Source organism: Heloderma suspectum, chromosome 7 (assembly GCF_057233095.1).
Source record: "Heloderma suspectum isolate Gila_16-S chromosome 7, 16-S_ref, whole genome shotgun sequence".
Taxonomy (NCBI): Eukaryota; Metazoa; Chordata; class Lepidosauria; order Squamata; family Helodermatidae; genus Heloderma; species Heloderma suspectum.
This window is the reverse complement of record NC_139464.1, coordinates 112,143,753-112,165,037: the sequence shown is the minus strand read 5'-3', so window position 1 is coordinate 112,165,037 and position 21,285 is coordinate 112,143,753. Positions and strand designations below refer to the sequence as shown.

Below are 21,285 nucleotides of genomic sequence, written 5' to 3'. Positions count from 1 at the left end.
TGCACTTTTTAACTGCAAACACAAGCAGCTTTGTTCCCATATTTCCTTAACGGTGGATGGGGTGCGGTAGCAGAGGTCGGCCCTCTTCTCTTGCCCAAGATTTATGAAGCACTGCTCTGATGGAGCAGAAGCTCCAGACTCTGGGTAATGAAACAGGCCTCCTCTTCGCAAAGGACGAGCCCGTGTCATCCAAGAGCGATGTATATGTTGTTTTGTTGTGCAGGTTGAAAGCTGTGGCACATCAGCCTTTGGGGAAAGCCAAAGCAGGCGTGTGGCTTAGCAGGCTGTGTATATTGTGCGAGGTGAGCACTCCTCCAAATGGGATTTGCTCCAAAACGCAGCTCAGTGCCCACTAATCTCCTTACTGAAGAAACCAGACAAGCCGTCCCTCCCTTCTTGTGCAGACATGGGTATTGACAGCACATCTGGCGGCAGCAGAAAGAGCAGCCAGAACCCAACCTTTGGTGCCCCAAAACTGTCTGTCAGTTTGGGACTCCACCACTGGGAACAGTTTTCCCACAGTGCAACCAAGAGCGCAATCCTATGCGTGTTTAGACAGAGGAAAGGCCTACAACTCCCAGCATGCCCCAGCCAGCCTGCAGGCTGGCTGGGGCATGCTGGGAGTTGTAGGCCGTTTCTTTGTCTAAACACGCATAGGATTGCGCCCTAAACTGATATTTTTCAAAGAAGCTGAAACCGTGGCATTCAGCCTCTTTGGAGGCAGGCGGGAGATAGATCTGTAATTAATCTCAGGTATTTGGGTTAGGTACCTGGTGGACATCCAAGTAATTAATCCAGGAAAATTATCTACAGTCTGCTGATGAAAATTAAACATGGATCATCTGACTTGGAGTCCGTCATCGCTAACATGTGCCGAGTCATGCCACCATGGGTGCAAGTTCCTCACTAACACTGAGTGTGGAATTGCCATGCTTCATTCATATAGTTTTGTATGTGATATCCACACAGCACCACCATCCCATCATGGTCACCCTGCATTTTCCCTGGGGTTGTTCCATCTTTTCTCACACCGCAAAAAGGCCAATTTTCTCTGGAAGAATGGAAGAGCAGTACAATCCCCATAGGTGTAGATGGCTTAGACAATACTTCTGTCTTTTTAAAAGGGCAAGGTTTTGACATGGGCTATAATGTACCAGGAAGAAAACTTATCACAGCTCAGCACGCATTTATTATAACCCCTATGAAGCGTGACATTTTATGACCCTGTTTATTTCTTTTAATCAATCTTTTAATTAGCACTAAAAGGGTTTTCTGGCTATCTTTTAAAAAATATTAGATAGGTTATAACACTATAGTGCTACACCGTTAATTAAAAAAAGATTTAAAAGTCCTTTCTAGTCACCACTGCTAACCGTGCTGCTAAAATAACAGTGACCTGAATGTTTTTTCAAAATATAATTTAAAAACATCATCATTATTATTATTATTATTATTATTATTATTATTATTGCATTTTATAGTGTTTTAGCAGTATAAAACCAAAATAAAAATTAACATTATAGTATTATGGTATTATAGCACTATACCTGTCTTGCATTAAAAAAAATTATAGCTGGAAAAGCATTTAGGCATTAATTAAAAGATTGATTAAAAAATAAAGAGGGCCATCAAATGGCATCCACCACAAAGGTTGTAGCGGATGTGGGCTGACCCCACCCACAGCAGCTATGTCACATCCACTGGTGTGGACGGTATATAGCAGGATCTACACAGAGAAGTTCATGACACGAAGAGAAGTTCATGAAATCCCATATCCTTACTGGGGTTTTCTGCTTCTGGTTTCTTTGCAGGATTACGATGGCCTCCTTTACACAGGGGACACATGATTTGAATTGAAAACTTCCTTTCTTGGCAATGTTCTATATGTTTCATTATGCAGCACCATCTAGTGGCTGTATGATAGCGCAACACCATCATTACACACTGCTGATATCTTGTATTAATGTTTCTTATTGGTTTATCTCTGATCCTTTTAAAAGTGGGATAAACCTCAAAAAGCGTAGAGATGCTCTGGGGGTTGACAATGTCATGTAATGGACCCACAAACTTCTGTGAGTGACCGATCACAAGCGTGTAATAAAAGACTCGTATAGAAATGCTCATAGAAAAAGCACATTACTCCTAATACTGTGGAAAGTTCATTGAAATTCCACTTGTAGCTCACAACGGCATAGATTGGGTAATGCTAGGAGGGGCATAGCTCAGGGGTAGAGCACAGGCTTTGCATGCAGAAGGTACCAGGTTTAATCCCTTGCATCTCCAAGTAGGGCAGGAAGAAGCCCTGCCTAAACCCTGGAGAGCCGCTGCCAATCAGTGTTGACAATACTGGTCTAGATGGACCTGGTCTGACTCCATATAAGGCAGCTTCCTATGTTCCTAGGAGCCACCTGCCTGGAAACAGCTGCAAAGTGATAGAAAACAAGCGTGTATGACATGTCTCCAACAAAAAGGGGAAAGGCCAACATGTCTGAATGTAGAGAGGAAACACTTTTTAAATAGCATACACAAATGGCCACACAAAGATAGCCGCATATTCTGGTTCTGTAAACTTAGCTGTCTACTCAGAAATAAGTCCTAATGGGTTCAGTGGGGCTTACTTCCAGGAAAGTCAATATAGGATTGAAGCCTTAGTCTTAGTTCTGGTAACTGGAGCAAAACTTCATGGCTACACCATTCCTCCCTTCCCTTTGTTTATACCGTTCCTTACTTTCCTGGTTTTAAGAGACTTCAGTGTAGCTTTGCAGACAGTGTTCACAGATCTGACACCAAACCCAGTTTTCAAAAAGAAAAAAAAACATTTCGTCCCTTACAAGTTAATGAAAGGCCTTCCTTTAAAGCAGGGGTGCGCATCCTTCTTGGCCCCGAGAGCTGCATTGGGCAGTGCCAGGGCCCACATGCTCACACACATACGTGAGCACAAGCAAGCACATACAGGCCTGGGCAATCCCTGGGGTTTCTTTTGGAAACCCTTCCCTTATCTCTGATGAGAGATCAGAGCCAAGCAAGAGATTCCCTTGCTAGTGCTCGCACAAGGCGGTGCTGCCGCAGCGGCAGACACAGGGGTGTGTGTGGGGCGCGGGGGGGTGGCGAGCTGCCAGAAATGTTTTGGCAGGCTGCATGTGGCCCTGGGCCACACTTTTTGAACCCCCGTTTTAAAGGGCAATCTTGTAAAAGGGCTCCCAATAGCCCGGGGAAGGGATGTTCTTCACTTTTAAAAGCCCTCTGGCTTACCTAAAGATTTGTCTAGTGTCACAAGTGGTGAGACAGGAAATCTGACCATTCTGGATGATGACTTTCTAGGCGACAGGGTCACTGTTGAGGTGGAGTGCATGAACTGTGAATAGAGCACTTTCTCTGAAGGCTTCACTATGACGTTGGCTTTGGACTCCGAGCTGTACTGGAACTGGAGTGGAGCGGAGGGCAATTGACAAGGTGCTGCCTTAGTTCTGTATGGAGATTAAAAACCAACCTGGTGAAATTGTGTTTATTTACAATTAGTCCAAGATAAGCTCTTTCCTGCTTAGGGACAATGCATATTCTGTACCACACGTTCCCACTGTTACATAACATCAGTTAGCCAACAGAATAATATGTTGGGTTCCAGGACTTCCAGCATAATATATTACCTTTATGGATTGTACCCCATGTTAGTCTAACATAATTCCCATTCATTTTAATAGGTCTACTCTAAGTAGGACTAACATTGGATACAACTCTGTATATGCAATACTATACACACATTAGGGAGTGAGTAAACATGAATAAGATTGAGTTGTAAATGATGAGTTTGATTCTTAATATAATTTCTTGCAGCTGTTAATGGTAAAATCCTTTTTATTGGTCCCACTGAACTGTTTTATGCCCGTGCTTTTAGTTAAATGTTTGTATATACTGATTTTAAATGTTTTATGAGTTTAACGATAAGTTCTAAGTTTTGAAAGGCAGCATATACATTCTTAGATGTAAATAAATACGTTTTTAAAAATAATTTTATTTAATTCAATTATACAAATTACAGACAACAAACAACCATGATGACAAAAAACAGAACCAAGAAAAATAAAAAAGGGGGAAACAAAACCACAAAAACCCTAACATACACACAAGATGCTTCTCACCATCTGTCACAACATTAAACAATGGGTTACATCAGGAATCGTTGCCAGTTAGGCTATATAAAAGAAATATCAAATCTTAAAATCTATTAATTTTGTATCTGCTACTTCCTTGATGACAATTCAAGAAATTACCTAGGGAGGCGGTGGGCTCTCCCACACTGGAGGCGTTCAAGACAAGGCTGGTCAGCCATCTGTTGGGGATGCTCTGACTTGGATTCCTGTACTGAGCAGGGGGTTGGACTCGATGGCCTTACAGGCCCCTTCCAACCCAACTATTCTATGATTCTATGTTTCAAAAAATACAAAGAAAGTAAGGCTGCTGCAGTAAACATTCGCAGCCCTGGTATTCTTATGCTGGGCCAGGTGCTGGAGCTGTGTGTCAATGGCCTCTTGAGATTCTCCAGCTTACTTGTGGGCAGAGAAATTTAGGAGACAATTTCGCCGAATTTCTCCAGGGGGAGGAGAAATTCTCAGCAGCTTCTCCCAGGTAGGGCTCCCCATTGGCAGGGCTTGTAGCATCGCTCTATAAGAAGGATGCAGACAAGCTGGAGAGGGTTCAGAGGAGGGCAACAAAGATGATCAGGGAACTGGAAACAAAGCCCTATGAAGAGAGACTGAAAGAACTGGGCATGTTTAGCCTTGAGAAGAGAAGACTGAGGGGAGATATGAGAGCACTCTTCAAGGACTTGAAAGGTTGTCACAGAGAGGAAGGCCAGGATCTCTTCTCGATCATCCCAGAGTGCAGGACACGGAATAATGGGCTCAAGTTACAGGAAGCCAGATTCCGGCTGAACACCAGAAAAAACATCCTGACTGTTTGAGCAATACGACAATGGAACCAATTACCTGGGGAGGTGGTGGGCTCTCCCACACTGGAGGCCTTCAAGACGAGTCTGGACAGCCATCTGTCAGGGATGCTCTGACTTGGATTCCTGCACTGAGCAGGGGGTTGGACTCGATGGCCTTGTAGGCCCCTTCCAACCCTACTATTCTATGATTCTATGAAAGGCCAGTGTGCTGCTGCTCATCTTTCTATGGCTTGGGACAGAGAACGTGAGGAAACGCCTGCCTCCATATCAGCCTGCTTTTGGACTGCTATCATCACAGGAGACCCGCTGCCATCAGAGGTAAGGTGGGTGGCAACTGAGGACAAGACCGTCTTAGTTGTTCCAGTTATGGAGCCCTCATCCCAAGGGAGGCTGCCCTAGTGCCAGCTTTGTTTTCTTTTCTTCACCAGGCAAAAACTTCCTAATTTCCCTAGGTGTTCCATTTTTAATTTCTAAGGACATTTGTCGTACTGTATGCACTTCCTTGTTTTGAGTTATTAAGAAGTTTGTCCCTAGAGGGTCCCAGGAGGAGGGAAGAGAGAGGAAGGGGAGAAAGGAGGATGTGAGGGAACAAGGAGAGATAGAAATTTATGGTTTGAAACAAAGTGACGTTGTGCTTACATCCAAGCCTTGTTTCTGGATCCTCCTTACCGAGAAGAAAATACAAAAAAACATTTTACTACCAATGGATTTTTCCAATATTTTAATTCTTGCTTTGTTTTATTGTTGCTTACTTTATTGTTATTGGAGTGAACGTTCATGAGAAAATATATATATATACTGAAGGACAGCATTCAAATAAATTAAATAAAGTGTCAAATGTCAATCCTGACAATCCAGATAAATTTTGCAACTGCCCCCAAATAGATACACATTTCCACACTTTTCAGACATTCGCATGTGAATTCTGACAACGATATTTAGATAACTGTGTCAACACCCACCAGCGTATTTCTGGGGGTTTGGATATCTACAATGTTTGTTGGATGGCGTTGGCATTCACACGTGAATGCCAATGTTCACCAATTTGTGAATATTCACTGTAACATACAGGCTCATCTTTTCTATCCCATTTTGTTTCAACAGGTGCTGCAGGGTTTTGAGGTGCTTCAGAAACCTGCAAAACCTCTTTGACCAGAGATGATGGTGTGGGCTCAAAACAACGAGTGTACACACCTTGGGCAATGATGGTTCCATCACACCACCTTCAACTTTCTTAAAAACAACTGTCTCTATCCAGAGTTTGGGAATAAGGACAAAGACTGTGTGATTCTGTAATGGCCCAGGACTCAGACTTGGACACTTCTGCCTCAACAAAGGAGTAATGGGGCTCCTTGTAATAGGAGACCCTCTCCTTGGACCATATCAGGAAGCAGGCCACTGAGGCTCAGCAGACTTGCGATGAGGAGGAGGAGGAAGAAACCTAAGTGACCATGTTTCCTCTCTCCCCCCCTACTCCCAAGAATGGTTCCTTGCTAACATCCTCAGATACTGTGACTCACCCTTGGAAAACCCTCTCAGCTCAGGCATCCAGTCTTTACCACCACACTGCTCCAGGAGACAGCAGGAGACATACTAGTCGCACCCAAGTGTGTGACTCTGAAGGAGAGCGCTGCACCTGCCTGCTTCTCTGCCAAGCTGCGAAGTCTGTCCACCACTGCCAGATGTTCCACACCTTCCCTCAGGCAGTACACTCAACAAACACTGAGCATCCACGTTTAGCTCAGCGTCCCCTTCATCAAAGTACCCAGGGCAAGGGCCCAGCTCAACCACCCCTAAGGCCAGCCCTGTACCACCTGTATTTGCCACTGGGCAGTCTTCAGTCACAAATACGAGAAATATCACAATGCAGTGCTGGGGAATCTGAGAACTGTTGTGAAACTTGGCATCCTGAGGACCATCTGTCCAATTTTAGTGTGATAAATGTGCATTTGTTGTCACCACTTAATTGCATCTTCCCTTGAGGCTGTGATGCTATTGGAAATTCCCAGCACAGTATACTCTGCATTTTGTATTTGGGAACGTTTGACTCTTCACCCAGATGGCTAATGCACTGCTATCTGGCAAAATGCCATTGTGCAAGTACCGTGATTACTGATTTGCAATCATCAGTGATGATATTATGCCCACAGCCACAGCCACAGCCTCCAAGATCCTGTGAACCTTTAAAAATCCTTTTTCTCCCCCCCCCCCCCCGCTTCTTGTTACAAAAATGTCTTAAGGGGCTATTTGCTCTCCTGCGCAGCTCCACTTCTGGAGTGCACATTCAATACTATTTTGATTAGTACATCAACCACAGGTTGGAAAAGCAGGAATGATATCCACCTTCCCTACATGACTCAGCCATTCTGAGAACCATTATTCATGAAACTAGAAAACAGGTGTCTGACTGGACATTAGCTGAAAAAGCAGCTGCTGCAGAAGTTGGCAGAGGTGTGTGTATGGGGGGGGGCGGAGATAATGTATGTAGTTTCCAGTGGTTGGAGGATACAGAGGGCTGACTGTAGAATAATGCATTGGTGAAGGGAGAAGAGTGGAGAAGAGATGGCTAAGATAAGATCATTACCAGGGAAGGTGTTTACAATTTCTAATTCAAACTGAGACATTAATCTATTTGCTATTAATTTGCTGTGATCCGTGATGCAATGCTATTCTTCTGGACAGAAATAAGGAGTAGCAGAAGGGATAGTGGGAAATATTTTTGGAAGGGCGTCTGCTGCCCCTTGCTACCTCCTGGCATCGTGCCTGTGGGTACAGCATCAGTGCTCTGCACAGTACATGGCCTCTATGTTTCACTGCCCTCTCTAATCATACTTTTACTCTCCATATCTTTTGGACTTTCTATCCTCCGCTTCCCATCTAGTTTGCAAAAAGGGGTGGGGTGGGGACCAACTACTTGAAACTGGTAAGTCTCTAAAACAAAATAAGTTGAGTCAATTGAACAAATATGTACAAATACATGTAAACTTCCTTAATGTATAGCCCCGCTTGCGTTCTTCGCTCCTCAAAGGCTGTGTTTCTTACTCGCCCAAGGGTTTCTACTTCCCTTGCTCAGCTCCATCCTTTCTCTCTAGCTGCTCCCTATTTCTGGAATTCTCTTCCAGAGGATTTGCGGATGGTTGCTTCAATTACTGTTTTTAGACAATAAAAACTTTGCTCTTTTCCAAGGCTTCTGGAACCGTAGTTTAGATTTTATTCGCTGTCTGGTAATGTTAATTATTTATTTTTGTGATGTGTCTTCCTGTGCCCGTTTGGTACATTCCCTTCTTTTTCTTTTGGTTTTCTTTTGTGATTTTATTAGAATGTAAGCCTTTGGGGCAGGGATTTGTTGTTTTATTTTTTTATTCTGTTCAGTGCCATGTGCATTGATGGCACTATATAAAATAATAATAATAATAATAATAATAATAATAATAATGTGCATAACTTGCCAATAAAATATGGTTTTGCTTCTTTGGTGCAAAATTTGGATTTTTATCATGGCTTGCTTAAGGCTATCATCAACACACAAGATAAAATGGGCTGTTTATACATATTTGTACATACTCTCTTTTATTGTATTCCATTGGCCAGTGTACATGCAAACACATCAGCTAAAGCAGTCTATAACATTTGTACATAAAGTTGTTTGGTATTGAAAAGTGCCAAAAATTACACAGGGAGAAGATCTGTTTGGATGCGTGTTCATGCATGATGTGTTTCATTTATAACACAACCCAGGCTGGAGTGACGTTAACGCTTATTTCAGGTCAACATTTTTGGGAAACTTTTTCCTTCCGCCACAAAAGCATCTGGTTTTGTTTAAGTGAAAGTGAGTCCCTCTCATCTACAAAGGCTGTTAAAAAAAACTCTTCTGGTGCAAATAAGGTGTCTAAAATTAGAGTTTTCAAAATAAGAGTTTGCTAAGTGGGAGCGGCTAAACAACCCAGGCTTGTTTAGTATATCTGAACCCGGACCTCTGGCTTGTCTTTACCCCAACAAACCAGAGAAACAACCTTAGAACAAGCCATAGGTTCTTTCTCTGACTTGGTTTGGGCACAGCATTAAACAAGTCAGGGATGGACTGTCTCTAGGTTGTTCATCCACTCCTGCTTGCAGTGGGAGCAACCAGGTATTGTTCATGACAACCCACATTTTTTTTTAAATGGTGGATTGTCAAGATGTGAGAACTGGCCACAGAGCCATTTGAGCTCCCTCAGCATGTGATTATATATAGGGTATACACAAATTTGTTTTTCAGAGATAAGGCCATATTGGCCGGTGCCAGAGTCTGAGGACCAAATCATTGTTGTTGTTTAGTCGTTAAGTCGTGTCCGACTCTTCGTGACCCCATGGACCGTAGCACGCCAGGCCTTCCTGTCCTCCTCTGTCTTTTAATGCATGGTTAGCAACCACGTCTGAGTTTACAAATAAAAAATAAATCCCAAACCTGGGGCAAGGTGGGGGCCATCAGGACTGCAGCACGCAGGGAGCAGATCTTTAATCCTTCCTAGCGGTGACAATGACAAAAAGCCCCCCCCACACACACCCCGTGCATCAATCAGCCTTGGGAAGAAAGCTCCCGTTGATACCAATGGGATCTTTTTCTTAAGACTAATTACCACGCCAGGCGTGTGTGTGTGGGCGATTTTCGTTGGGATTGTGACTGGGAAGGGTTAAAACTCCCCTCCCTGTGCACTGTGGTCCCCGATGAACGTCGGTGTACCCCTTGCGCTTGGTACTAAAACCTTTTTAAAACCAAAGCGTGATTGCTAACGGCGCATTAAAGATGACATCTGGTTTGGCCCTGAGTCAGGCATGCAGCAAGCCTCGTTTTCCTGGGTTCTTGAAAGCACTGCCCGATCCCCTCTGCACCTTCTTGGCACTGCTGCATGCTGCCAGCGCTGCTGGGGGCCGGCACCGTCAGACTCGGCATGCGCTCTGTGACCGCTCATCTATAAGGAGCTCAGAAGAGAGGCTGAGTTCCGTGGTACAGCTTAGGGCGGCCATATGTCCGATGTTACAGAGGAAAACCCTCTATTTGAAAAGCTGTCAGGCGACAGTCCTCTGTCAGAAGATGCCCTCTATTGGAAGGGCTGCCCAGTCCAAGACGGGTTTAAAGACAGAGAACCCTAAGGGGAGCGAGCCATCAGGGGCCTCGAAGCGGCCTACGTGCAGATAGCACCTGGAGAGCTGATGGAGCAGGCAAACAGGGCCACCTGGCCATAGTCTCCCTTCCCTACCAAGGCGAGATGTATTGCATGTCTATTTAAATTATAGTAATTCTTCATACATTTGCATCTATACATATGCATGAGCATATGCACGTGCAAGTGCTATGCAGACTGCCAGATGACCATGGGATAGGCCACAAAGAAACACACCAAGGGCACAGAGTGTCAGGGTTGGATTGGAGCCCAGAGAGCCCCAAAGCAGTTCTGATTCTGAGGAAGAGAAAGAAACCACGGGAGAGGAACCCGCGCGCTGTTCAGAGGAGCAGCCGGGGGGAGAGCCCCTCTTGGTACACATTCCTGAGAGTGATAGTGACCCTGGCAGGGAGAAGGAGGCGCAACAGCAGTTTCTGGACGCTAGGCGCCAGCGCACCCTCAAGCGCAAGATGGCGGGCACTGAGAGGAGGTGCTGAGCCCGCTTGGCGCGACGGCAACAGCGGCGCCCTGATGCCCCATGGGAAAGGGGTGGACTCTCTCCTCCTAGCTCATAAGTACAGAGGTTTCCCGCCTTCCCCTCCAAATGGAGATCAACTGATTCCTAAGGTTAGAACCCCCGAGTAGGCAGCTCTCTTAAGTCTCACTCCTACGAGCAAGCAATTAGCATCTGTAAGCGTCATTAGATTGAATGGGAATAAAGCCTTGGAAAAGAGCCCTATTGTCTGCGTGTTGACTCTGGCTACCTGAGGATTTCAGAAGGCAGCAGGGGCAACCTCCTTGACAGTTTGATCTCCGTTTGGCAGGGAACGCTGGAAACCTCTGTACTTATGAGCTAGGAGGAGAGAGTCCATCCCTTTCCTGTGGGGCATCGAGGTGCCGCTGTTGCCGTCACACCAAGCAGGCTGAGCGCCTCCTCTCAGCACCCGCCATCTCATGCTTGAGAGTGCGCCGGCGGCGCCTAGCGTCCAAAAACTGCTGTTCTGCCTCCCTCTCCCCTTCCTTAAAAAAAAAATAAAGGAAGTCCAATCAGGATTTGGAACCTTATTTATGCAAATTGTTTCAGGCACTGTTGCCACAGCATTGGCACATAAACAAACAAGAAGGCAGAGAAATATTGCATAAGGAGTGGTATATGATGCGCCTACCCTGTAACGTGTCCGAGCGTGCTTTTCAGTGACGTGATCTCTTGTTGCAGGGAAGCATTTTTTTCCTGAATAGCATCTAAAGCTTTTAACTTGGATAGAAGGTGGTCTTGTATTTCCTTTCAAAAATAAAAGCAGGGAGTAGGGAAGAAGAAGGTTGTGGTGTTAAAACATCTGTGGTAAGAGTTTCATAAATAGGAAGTTTCATATATATATGTTAATCCAGTGGATATGAATTGATGCATGATACATCCTGCCCTTTCCAAAGACCCTTGGATTAAAGGAAAGCACTCCACTGAGAAATTTTTCTAGAGTTACTGAACATTTTTGGTTAGACTTATTTTTGCTTCCCTCAAAATTCTTTGGGTTTTTCATCAAGAAATCTTCACTTTTGCATTGAAATTTCATTGAGAATTTTCTTGCTAAACTCTCTCCACCCTCTCAAATTCCCTTGGGTGATTCATATTCCAAATTTGCCTTGATGTTTCACCTTAGAGGAAATTCAGGAATGTGCAGACTTCCTTGAGAAATTTTGTTGGTCTTATTAAAACATTTTGCTTCTCTTGAAATTTCTCATCTCTTTTGTCTGAGATGGAATCCCCAAATTACTCTTAAAGCGTCACTTGAGGCAAAATTGGGTGGCCATATATTTTGGGACCATATATGTGTGTGTGTGTGCTTGTGTGCGCGTATCTATCATCTCTCTCTCAATCATCTTCTTCTTTAATGGATAGGCTGTCACTTGCAGTGATATGGAAACTCTTAATGGGATAGCAACATATCACATGGATTGTTTTTACTAAACATTACCAGGCGGCGGCGGGGGGATAATTCTCCATCTTATCTTGTTCCAGCCATAAAAATACTTGAAAAGTGTCAAATAAAAGTAAGTGGGTGATTGGGAGGTTGGAGAAAATGAGCGATCACCAAGTGATTGCAACTGGATTTTTATTTTTTGCCCTCAGTTCAACATATCCATGCCATAGGGGTTTGAGTTCTTTAGTCATGGGATGGGAAGGGGGTCTTTTGTAATTTTATGGTGAATATTTGTAGCCTGTACATATCTGAGTAATTCAGATAAACAAAAGAAAGCCAAGTTGGAGAGATTCAGGAAGAGCCCAAGCTATGGTTTCCTTTTTACCTTTCTCCAAAGGTTTTGCCTGCCAGTCTTTCCTCAGCAGGATGACAGAATGTCTGCAAAGAGTCCAGCTGTGTCTGCTTTTGCCAGGGCAGCCCCTTTTTCCCATCAGTGAACATCAGCTGGAGACATAGTTGCCCTAAGATTACCGGCAGGCAGACGTGGCATTCAGTGAGCTCTCCCACCCCCATATCAACTGTTTTCTTCTTTAAGCTTCCCATCATTATCGACAAAATGATATCAGGGAAAAATGTTGACTACCATCGTTACATTTCACATAGAGGTTTTGGCTCACTGTGGCTGATTTCCCCCCCACATTTTCCAGTCCACGGTCTTGGGAATATTTTAAACAGGGTTAGACACTGGTGATAGTCTTTGGGTATGCTAATCATCATTAATACTCTCTCTCTCTCTCTCTCTCTCTCTCTCTCTCTTTCTCTTTCTCTCTCTCATATATATAAGAATTTATTTCAAACATTTGTATACCGCTCCACATCTAAACAGATTCTGGAGTAGTGAACAAGAGATTAAATGAACAGATCATAAAAAGAAGAATGAAACATGATATTAAAGTTATTCTTTAAAAAAACAAGAGTGCCAATAAAACTGAGGCTGGTCAACCAAGGAAGGCTTCCTGGAAAAGAGCTGTTTTCAGGAGGTGCCCAAACAAAGCAGTGTTGGCGCTTGCCTGACCCGTAGAGGCAGGGAGTTCCACAGGAAGGGAGCCACCACGCACTGAAGGCTCTTTTCCGGGTGGACTCCAACTGGGCCATGGGTCCATGTGGAACCACCAGGAGCATGCCCTCCAATGCCCTCAGTGACCGGGCAGGTCGGTAAGGGAGAAGGCGCTCTCTCAGGTGTCCTGGTCCCAAGTTGTTTAGGCTTTGTACACTAGTGCTAAAACCTTAAACCTGGCCCGGTAGCGAATAGGCAGCCAGTGCAGTTCCCTCCGCAAAGGAGTTACATGCTGGAAAGGGGCCGCTCCCGACAACAGCCGAGCTGCTGCGTTCTGTACTAGCTCCAGCTTCCGGACCAGCCTTAAGGGCAGCCCCACATAGAGCGCATTGCAGTAATCCAGTCTTGAGGTTACTAGCGCCTGTACCACTGTGGACAAGTTACCCCTGTCCAGGGGGGTGTCTCCACAGTCAATTTACTGCAAGCTGGCTCAGTTTCAAGGTCATTCAGGGCACATGACGTCATGGCCATCCTTTAGCCACCCTGGGGTTTTTCACAGAAAAACCGGATTGCCTAAGACTACTTTAAGTCTGATTCTTTTCTTTAAGTTGGGTTCTCTGTGGTACAGTTGTTGTGTGCCCCAACCCCCGCATTTCCCTTGGGTATGCTAGGCCTGCCCAGGGGTGTGCCTTTCACCATGACCCCAGTCAAGGGATGTTTCCTGTCCCTGTGTTTCCCATCCCTGTGTTTGCTAGCACAAACCAATTAATGTCTGCTCAGAAGTAACTCCCATTGTGATCAATGAGGCTTGTCCCCTGAATGCGCACTTCAGATTTTACAGAGATCCCCCTGAAATAGCACATTTTAAAGCACTAATTCCCTAAAGGTTGTAAAGCACTAACTCGAAGCTGTAATTCTCCATGGTTTGGTGTATTGCCATTCAGAAGTAACTAATTCTCACCTTTGACCCTGCATTGCATCAGGTTAGAAAGGGGGCTGGTTTCCCATCCCTGTGTTTCCCAACCCTGTCTTTCCCAGCACAAACATATGTGTGTCTACTCAGAAGTAACTCCCATTGTGGTCAATGAGGCTTGTTCCCGAAATGCGCACTCCAGAAGTTACCGAGATTCCCATGCATCGAAATAATGCATTTAGGAGACTTAATGCTGAAGCTGCGTGTCTTTGATGTTTGCTTCCTTGCTTTTCAGAAGTAATTAATTCACAGCTTCGATCCTTTGCAACATTGGGAGCTTCAGCAGAAAGGAGACACGGAATTAGAAAGGGGGCTGGTTGGAGCCATAGTGCTTCAAGTATTCAGAGGGTTAACTCTCCTAAAGGCTGCGAAGTGGTATGTTGAAGCTGCTTTCTCAGCTGTAAGGGAGTAATTAATGTGAAGCTTCGGCAGCATCAGGAGCTTCAGGGGAGAAAGAAGGCTGCACCTGTGTTTCTTTAAAGTTTGCTTTGGAGTAATTAATGCGAAGCGCCGAAGCTTTGATCGTTCGCAGCTTTGTCAGCTGTAAGGAAGGATGGGTGAAGCCACTCGCATTGGAGCAGGGGGGAAGCCTCTCACATTGGTTGATCAGCCCCTGCCAGTCTGATGACGTCCACCCCAATCCCCCCACCCCATCCAGAAGTATGTTCCCGCGAAGGGACTTAGAATGGTGCGGTGAACTCATTCATGGAGCCCTGCATAGACCAAAGCTGGAGCCTTAAAAAATTCAGGTAAGCCACCATTGACTTTTCCTTCCATTGTCGTGGAGACACCCCCCAGGAAAGGCTGTAGCTGGCGAACCAACCAAAGCTGGTAAAAGACACTCCAAGTCACCATGGCCACTTGGGCCTCCAGAGACAGTGATGGATCTAGGAATACCCCCAGGTTATGAACCTGATCTTTCAGAGGGAGTGCAACCCCATCCGGTACAGGCAATGAGCCTATCTCCTGGACCTGGGAACCACTCACCCACCCACCCTCCCACACACACACACACACACACACACATACACTAAGGGGAGATTTCTGATCTCATTTTTTGATCAGGTAACCTCCCTTGTGGACCGTGGGAATGCTGTGGACATCATATACTTCAACTTCAGCAAAGCTTTCGACAAATGATATCCTGATTAGCAAACTAGCTAAAAGTGGGCTAGATCAAACAACTATCAGGTGGATCCACAGTTGGCTACAGAATCGGACTCAAAGAGTGCTTATCAGTGGGAACTTCTCAAACTGGGGAGAGGTAAGGAGCGGGGTACCGCAGGGCTCAGTCCTGGGCCCAGTGCTCTTCAACATTTTTATTAATGACTTGGAGGAGGAGGTGCAGGGAATGCTGCAGATGACACAAAATTGGGCAGGATAGCTAATACCCTGGAAGACAGAAAGAGAATTCAAAGTGATCTTGATAGGCTGGAGTGCTGGGCAGAAAACAACAGAATGACATTTAATAGGGATAAATGCCAAGTTCTGCACCTAGGAAAAAGAAACTAAGTGAACAGTTACAAGATGGGGGATACTTGGCTCAACAATACTACAAGCGAGAAGGATCTTGGAATTGTAGTAGATCACAAGCTGAATATGAGCCAACAATGTGATGTGGCTGCAAAAAAGGCAAATGCTCTTTTGGGCTGCATGAATAGAAGCATAGCTTCCAAATCCTGGGAAGTACTAGTTCCCCTCTACTCAGCACTGGTTAGGCCTTAGTCCAGTTCTGGGCACCACACTTTAAGAACGATTCAGACAAACTGGAGAGGGTTCAGAGGAGGGCAACAAAGATGATCAGAGGACTGGAAACAAAGCCCTATGAATGGAGACTGAAAGAACTAGGCATGTTTAGCCTGGAGAATAGAAGACTGGGGAGAGATAGCGCTCTTCAAGTACTTGAAAGGTTGTCACAGGGAGGAAGGCCAGGATCTCTTTTCAATCATCCCAGAGTGCAGGACACGGAATAATGGGCTCAAGTGGCAGGAAGCCAGATTCCGACTGAACATCAGGAAAAACCTCCTGACTGTTAGAGCAATACGACAATGGAACCAATTACCTGGGGAGGCGATGGGCTCTCCTACTCTGGAGGCATTCAAGATAAAGCTGGACAGCCATCTGTCAGGGATGCTTTGACTTGGATTCCTGCACTGAGCAGGGGGTTGGCCTTGATAGTCTTATAGGCCCCTTCCAACCCTACTATTCTATGATTCTATGATTCAGGTGACAATATTTTTCACACAACTATCATTGTTTATTTCAGGTGTGACTACAGAAACCAGGTCCAGTATATGGGCAGTGGAGAGAGGCACAGGCTGGTAGATTTCTGGGTGACTTGTACTAATTCACAAATGTTTCTGACTCCCCGTAGTTTAACAATAGCAAGTGACACTGAGCAACAAAATGGCTGATCTTGTGCTACCCTCTCAGGTTCAGTGTTCCTCACCTATAAAATATTAGTATTGATTAGATGTCTTTGTGCTGTCAAATTTTAGAGTCTTGTGTTAGAATTCTTCATATGAAGTAACTTGGTTGTAGATCACTACTTGTATGTGCAAATTCTCCCAGATGTGTGGCCCACAGGGCACAGTAAGTAGCTGGCTCCACTGCTCCAAGCCACCATTTTGCATCTGACTCCAGTCGGTGGTCCTTGGGTTCTAGCCAAAAACAAAATACATCCCACAAGCCTGAAATCTTCTTCTCCCTCCTCTGATCTAAACACACAAGGGAAGGGAAGATGGGGAAAGTGGAGGAGGGAGATCAGTTCGAGAATTCCAAAATTAAGAGGTGAGCTTTTACTAGGCATTTAAATCACCCGTGTGAAGGAGCCAGGAAGTACAGAGTTCCAACAAGGGAGAAACAGCACCGTTGGGGAATGATGTATGTGGGGTTTACAGAGAACAGCAGCACCAGAGGAGCAAAGACAGCAAGGCAGGGCATGAGGAGAAAGAATATGTGTACTTAAATAAGTGGGGGCAAGTTAAGGAAGCCATTTGAAAGTCAGCAGAAGCATAAACAGAAGACAAGAATAAAAGTGAGAGTCATTGTACAGAAGAGAAAACAGGAGTAATGCTGTTCGCATTATGTGCAAACCAGGCCAGTATTTAACAGGCAGTTCTGCTGGTTAAGAACCGGCTTTCCACTTGCCTTTTCCTTCGGCCACCCCTTGAAAATCAAAGCCTCTTGCAGTAGTTCAAACTGGGTATAATCAATGCGTGTGTGAGCTGTAGCTCAGTGGCAGAGCGCCTGCTTTGCATGCAGAAAGTCCCAAGTTCAATCCCCAGCATCTCCAGGTAGGGCCTGAAAAATTTCTGCCGGAAACCTTGGAGAGCTGCTGATAAGATGGCTGAATCTACACATAGCCGTTATACCGTTATCACACTGTTATCATAACTGTTGGAGCACATGACACCAATGGGCACCAATAGTTATGATAACGGGATGATAACGGTATAACGGCTATGTGTAGATTCAGCCATCGTGTAAAGGACCCACAAACTACCCTGAGTGAGGAATCACAAGTGAACAATAAAAGCCTTGTGTAGAAAGGCTCAGAGGGAGCAATCCTATTGCCGCTAGAGACTGTCTAGAGGGCCATAGGATATGCTCATTTCTGCGAACTGACCTTGGAGCCTGTGCTCTGAGGTCGGTTCCCGGAAAACTGACTGCCCCCTCCACTGCGCTGCCTCCGAGGCAGCGCAAAGAAGCCCCATCCTCCGTGCTTGGAGGAGGAGTGCAAAGCAACTGAAAAGGGGTGGGGCTGGGGGTGTTCTGGGGCAGGGAGAGCGGAGCTGCACGTACAACACATCCTATGTGTCGTATGGCAGCTTCCTCTCCTGGTCGGCCCCCCCACCGCTAGACAGCCGAAAATGGCTGTCTAGCGAAAAATAGCAAGGCAGGAGAGGTGCGGAGGGAACGATCCCCCCGTGCCTCTCCTGCCTTGCTTTGGATAGGTGGCTGCCTCCGAGTTCGGAGGTGGCCACCTATCTAGTTAGGATTGTGCCCTAAAATGCTTAACATTTTACTAGCCTCCAATTAACACACAAACCAGAAAAAGACTCCAAATTCTTTAATGCTTCTAGTAAAAATGATAAAACCATGTGTATGTTGCAAATCCTGGTAAGCATGCATAATTTATTGAAAAAACAAATTCTCTTTTAGATAATTTGTGATTTTGGTATAAAATCCCAACCCATTGAGGTGGTATTACAATAACAGAAATTAGCGCTGTTCACAGATTTTGAGGGAATTAAGAGTTGTTTATTTTTCTTATGAAACTTAAAAAGAATTCCAGTTGTATAACCCTTACAGAAGAGGAAAATAAAGTATATGGTATAATATTATCATGAAATTTGTTATTCCAGGACATTGCGTCCATTTTCCAACAAAGTTGTCCAGCTCTGCTTTTTTCCTTTGCTTTCCTTTGCTTTCTCTCCCTGGTGATACCCTTTTAATAACAGGCATGCACTAAATAATCCTTTTTATAAAAAAAGCACTAATGCTATACTTGCAAACAGCTTCTGTCAATAGTTTACCCAGATCAACTGGGGGGGGGGGATGCATTATTATAAACATTTTTATTTCATTATTTCTTGTGAGTGCAAATTAAATGCTACATGAACTTTAACAGATTTTTAAAGGTTAATTGCTTTTGAGAGATTAGTTAGCCTTTTAGGAATGCCTGCTTTCAGATAATAAAATCTACTCACTATACAGAAATGGGGCAATGTTGTTGTTGTTGCTTTCGCATGAAATAAGACTGGCATCACAGATAAAGATGTCACCTGACCACTTTAGCACTGAAAAGCCCATTCTGCTCATCATTGATTTATGGTTGCCATGAGAAATAGTGCCTGGAAATCATGCCCATGGTGCCCACCCCCACTAAATATGGAAAGTTGGTAATATGCACCTGCCATTATCCATAAAATTCAGCTTTCAGAATATACACGGAGCCACCACACACTCAGATAATGCCAAAAGGCAAATTGCAATTAGCATTCATACAATGGGCACAGTCCAGAGGAAGTTTGATCTGAGTAATCAATAGGATTTCTTCATTTAACTGAGTATGTTGCTTCTTCTACTGATGTGAGTAAACGGAAGCACTTTGTGAATCAGTTTCTCTGGAACCTGCCGGTCTTGCACACCAATCTGCACATGTTCAATACCGGGGGTGGGGAAGCTTTTTCAGCACAAGGGCTGAATTAAATGTCAAAGAAGCTCTCGGGGGCTGCATTCTAGTGGTGAGCGGACCAAAGGCAAAAGAGGTGGGCCCCCCAAATACAAGAGAGATCAGCATCTTCTAACTTGAAGTTCTTACGGCCAGTAACTAAGCCTTATGAGAGCATTTCAGCCTTTTAGAAGGGAGCGGTGATGGAACGGCACAAAAGCTGGGAAGCCACCAAACCTTTTAATATATATATTGGTTTTTTATCCTCAGCTGCAGAAGGGAGAGTTGATGCGTCATTAGGAAAGCATGAGTCCCAAGCAGTGTGGCAGAATTGTCCTTTAGGCTGCTGGAAGTAGAACTGTTGCTTCCCAACAATTCTAAGCCATCTTGGTTCAGACATGCATCTCCCATCTGTTTGAAAATAGGAACAACTCCGCAAGCTTTCAGACATTAGGGGTTGATAGAGAATGTCCTGCAGCTTGATCAGTTCCTATTTCCTTCTCCCTCCCCTTCCTCTTCCTTCTTTCTCTGCCTCTGCAACAACAGCCATGTGGCTCTCTCCCTGAAGGAAGCGAGTAACCACATCTCATGCCTTCACTCACTTACCCTCACACACCCAGCTTTAAGGGCTGCTTGTAGTTAAACAGTGTTAGATAGCCTTCTCTGATGGTGTGCATAAAAGCACTAATAAGTTGTTTTGAACTTCTTTCTAAACCAGCTGTAGCCTGCGTTTATTGCCTCCAATACTAAATGCTGTGTTGCCACGCTTTCTCTGTTTAAAGTAACTCTGTTCTAAGTCACATCAGTCTTTCTAACACCATCCCCCTACTTTTCCATCTAAAAACAAAACTTATTTCTTTCTGTAGTGAAGTGATAGCTTTCAAGTGGGGGCATCTTGCATATTTCCTGTGACAGCATTGGTAGCGGTGGTAGTATTGTACAAATCTGTATTTTAAATCTCTGCATTGCTGCTACGTTTTATTCTGGTTGTGTTGTTATATTGTGGTTTTAATGCTTTTGTATTTTATATTGTTTTATCCTGCGCTTTTTGGTTTTAATTTTTGTGAACCACCCAGAGAGCTTCAGCTGTTGGGCAGTATAGAAACAAACAAACAAACAAAATAATAAATAAATTATAGTTTGGATGAGACAGAGATCTAGTGGAACGGGAAGCACAAGGGACTGAAGCCTTTCCCAGTGTAGCTTTTTCAAAATTCTTTCCAACACTTTTCTCTCTCTCTTTTATAAGGGCTTGCTGAGCCAGCTGTTTGAAATGAGATCACTGCTATTGGAACAACTCATCATCTGCCTTTACTCAGCTCGGCTAAACTGTGTCTGATGTGATTACGTATGCTGATATTTTCCAGACATGCTAGTTGTACTGTCTTCTTTTCTTTTCTTACTGAACCCTTGGCTACAATCAGTCTTCTGCTTAAATGAACACAACAGGATTTTTCCGCTCAAAGAATCTCAAATCAGGATAAGATTCTTATGATAGCACTAAGCAAATCAGCAGAGCCGCTTTTTCACGGAGAGTTTCACTTTACAAGAGTGAAACTAAGGATGCCACAAATAGCCGTGATTTCTGCTTCTGAAAATGAAAACTCCATATTCTCAGTCGTGTCCCAAATAAATGACAGATTTTCTGAACAATAATTTCAGATCAGCGAAAGAAGACCATTGCAATGGCATATTGTGTAAGGTGCTCTCTAATTAAGCTATTGCATAGTTACTATTGCACAGAATGCAGAAGAGAGTATAGTAGCCCTGGTTTGTTGCACAATATCCGGGAGCCATGTGACTAGCAAACCCATTGACACTTTGAATGGCGAACTGTGATGAGCAGCAGCAACCTGTTAAGCACTTTGAATAGGCGATAGTCATGGCTTTGAGTGAAGAAATAGGTGTCATTATAATTATTTAATAAATTATTAACCAATTTAGGGCACAATCCTATGCATGTTTAGACAGAGAAAAGGCCTACAACTCCCAGCACTCCCCAGCCAGCAAAGCATTGCACCCTTAATCGGTTTACGCCAATTCTCTTCCCATCCCCTGGACATCGTTT

General features: G+C 44.5%; 1 protein-coding gene across 1 annotated transcript in view; it reads right to left on the bottom strand.

The window, feature by feature from the left end:
- Positions 1-21,285, bottom strand: part of LMNTD1 (lamin tail domain containing 1) — a 236,183-nt gene that overhangs the window by 75,270 nt on the left and 139,628 nt on the right. The window contains exons 5-6 of the mRNA XM_084811911.1: positions 11,259-11,374; positions 3,253-3,467 (exon numbers count right to left, since the gene is read on the bottom strand). Coding sequence (XP_084668037.1) covers positions 3,253-3,467; positions 11,259-11,374 — 331 coding nt within the window. The remainder of the gene's footprint in view (positions 1-3,252; positions 3,468-11,258; positions 11,375-21,285) is intronic.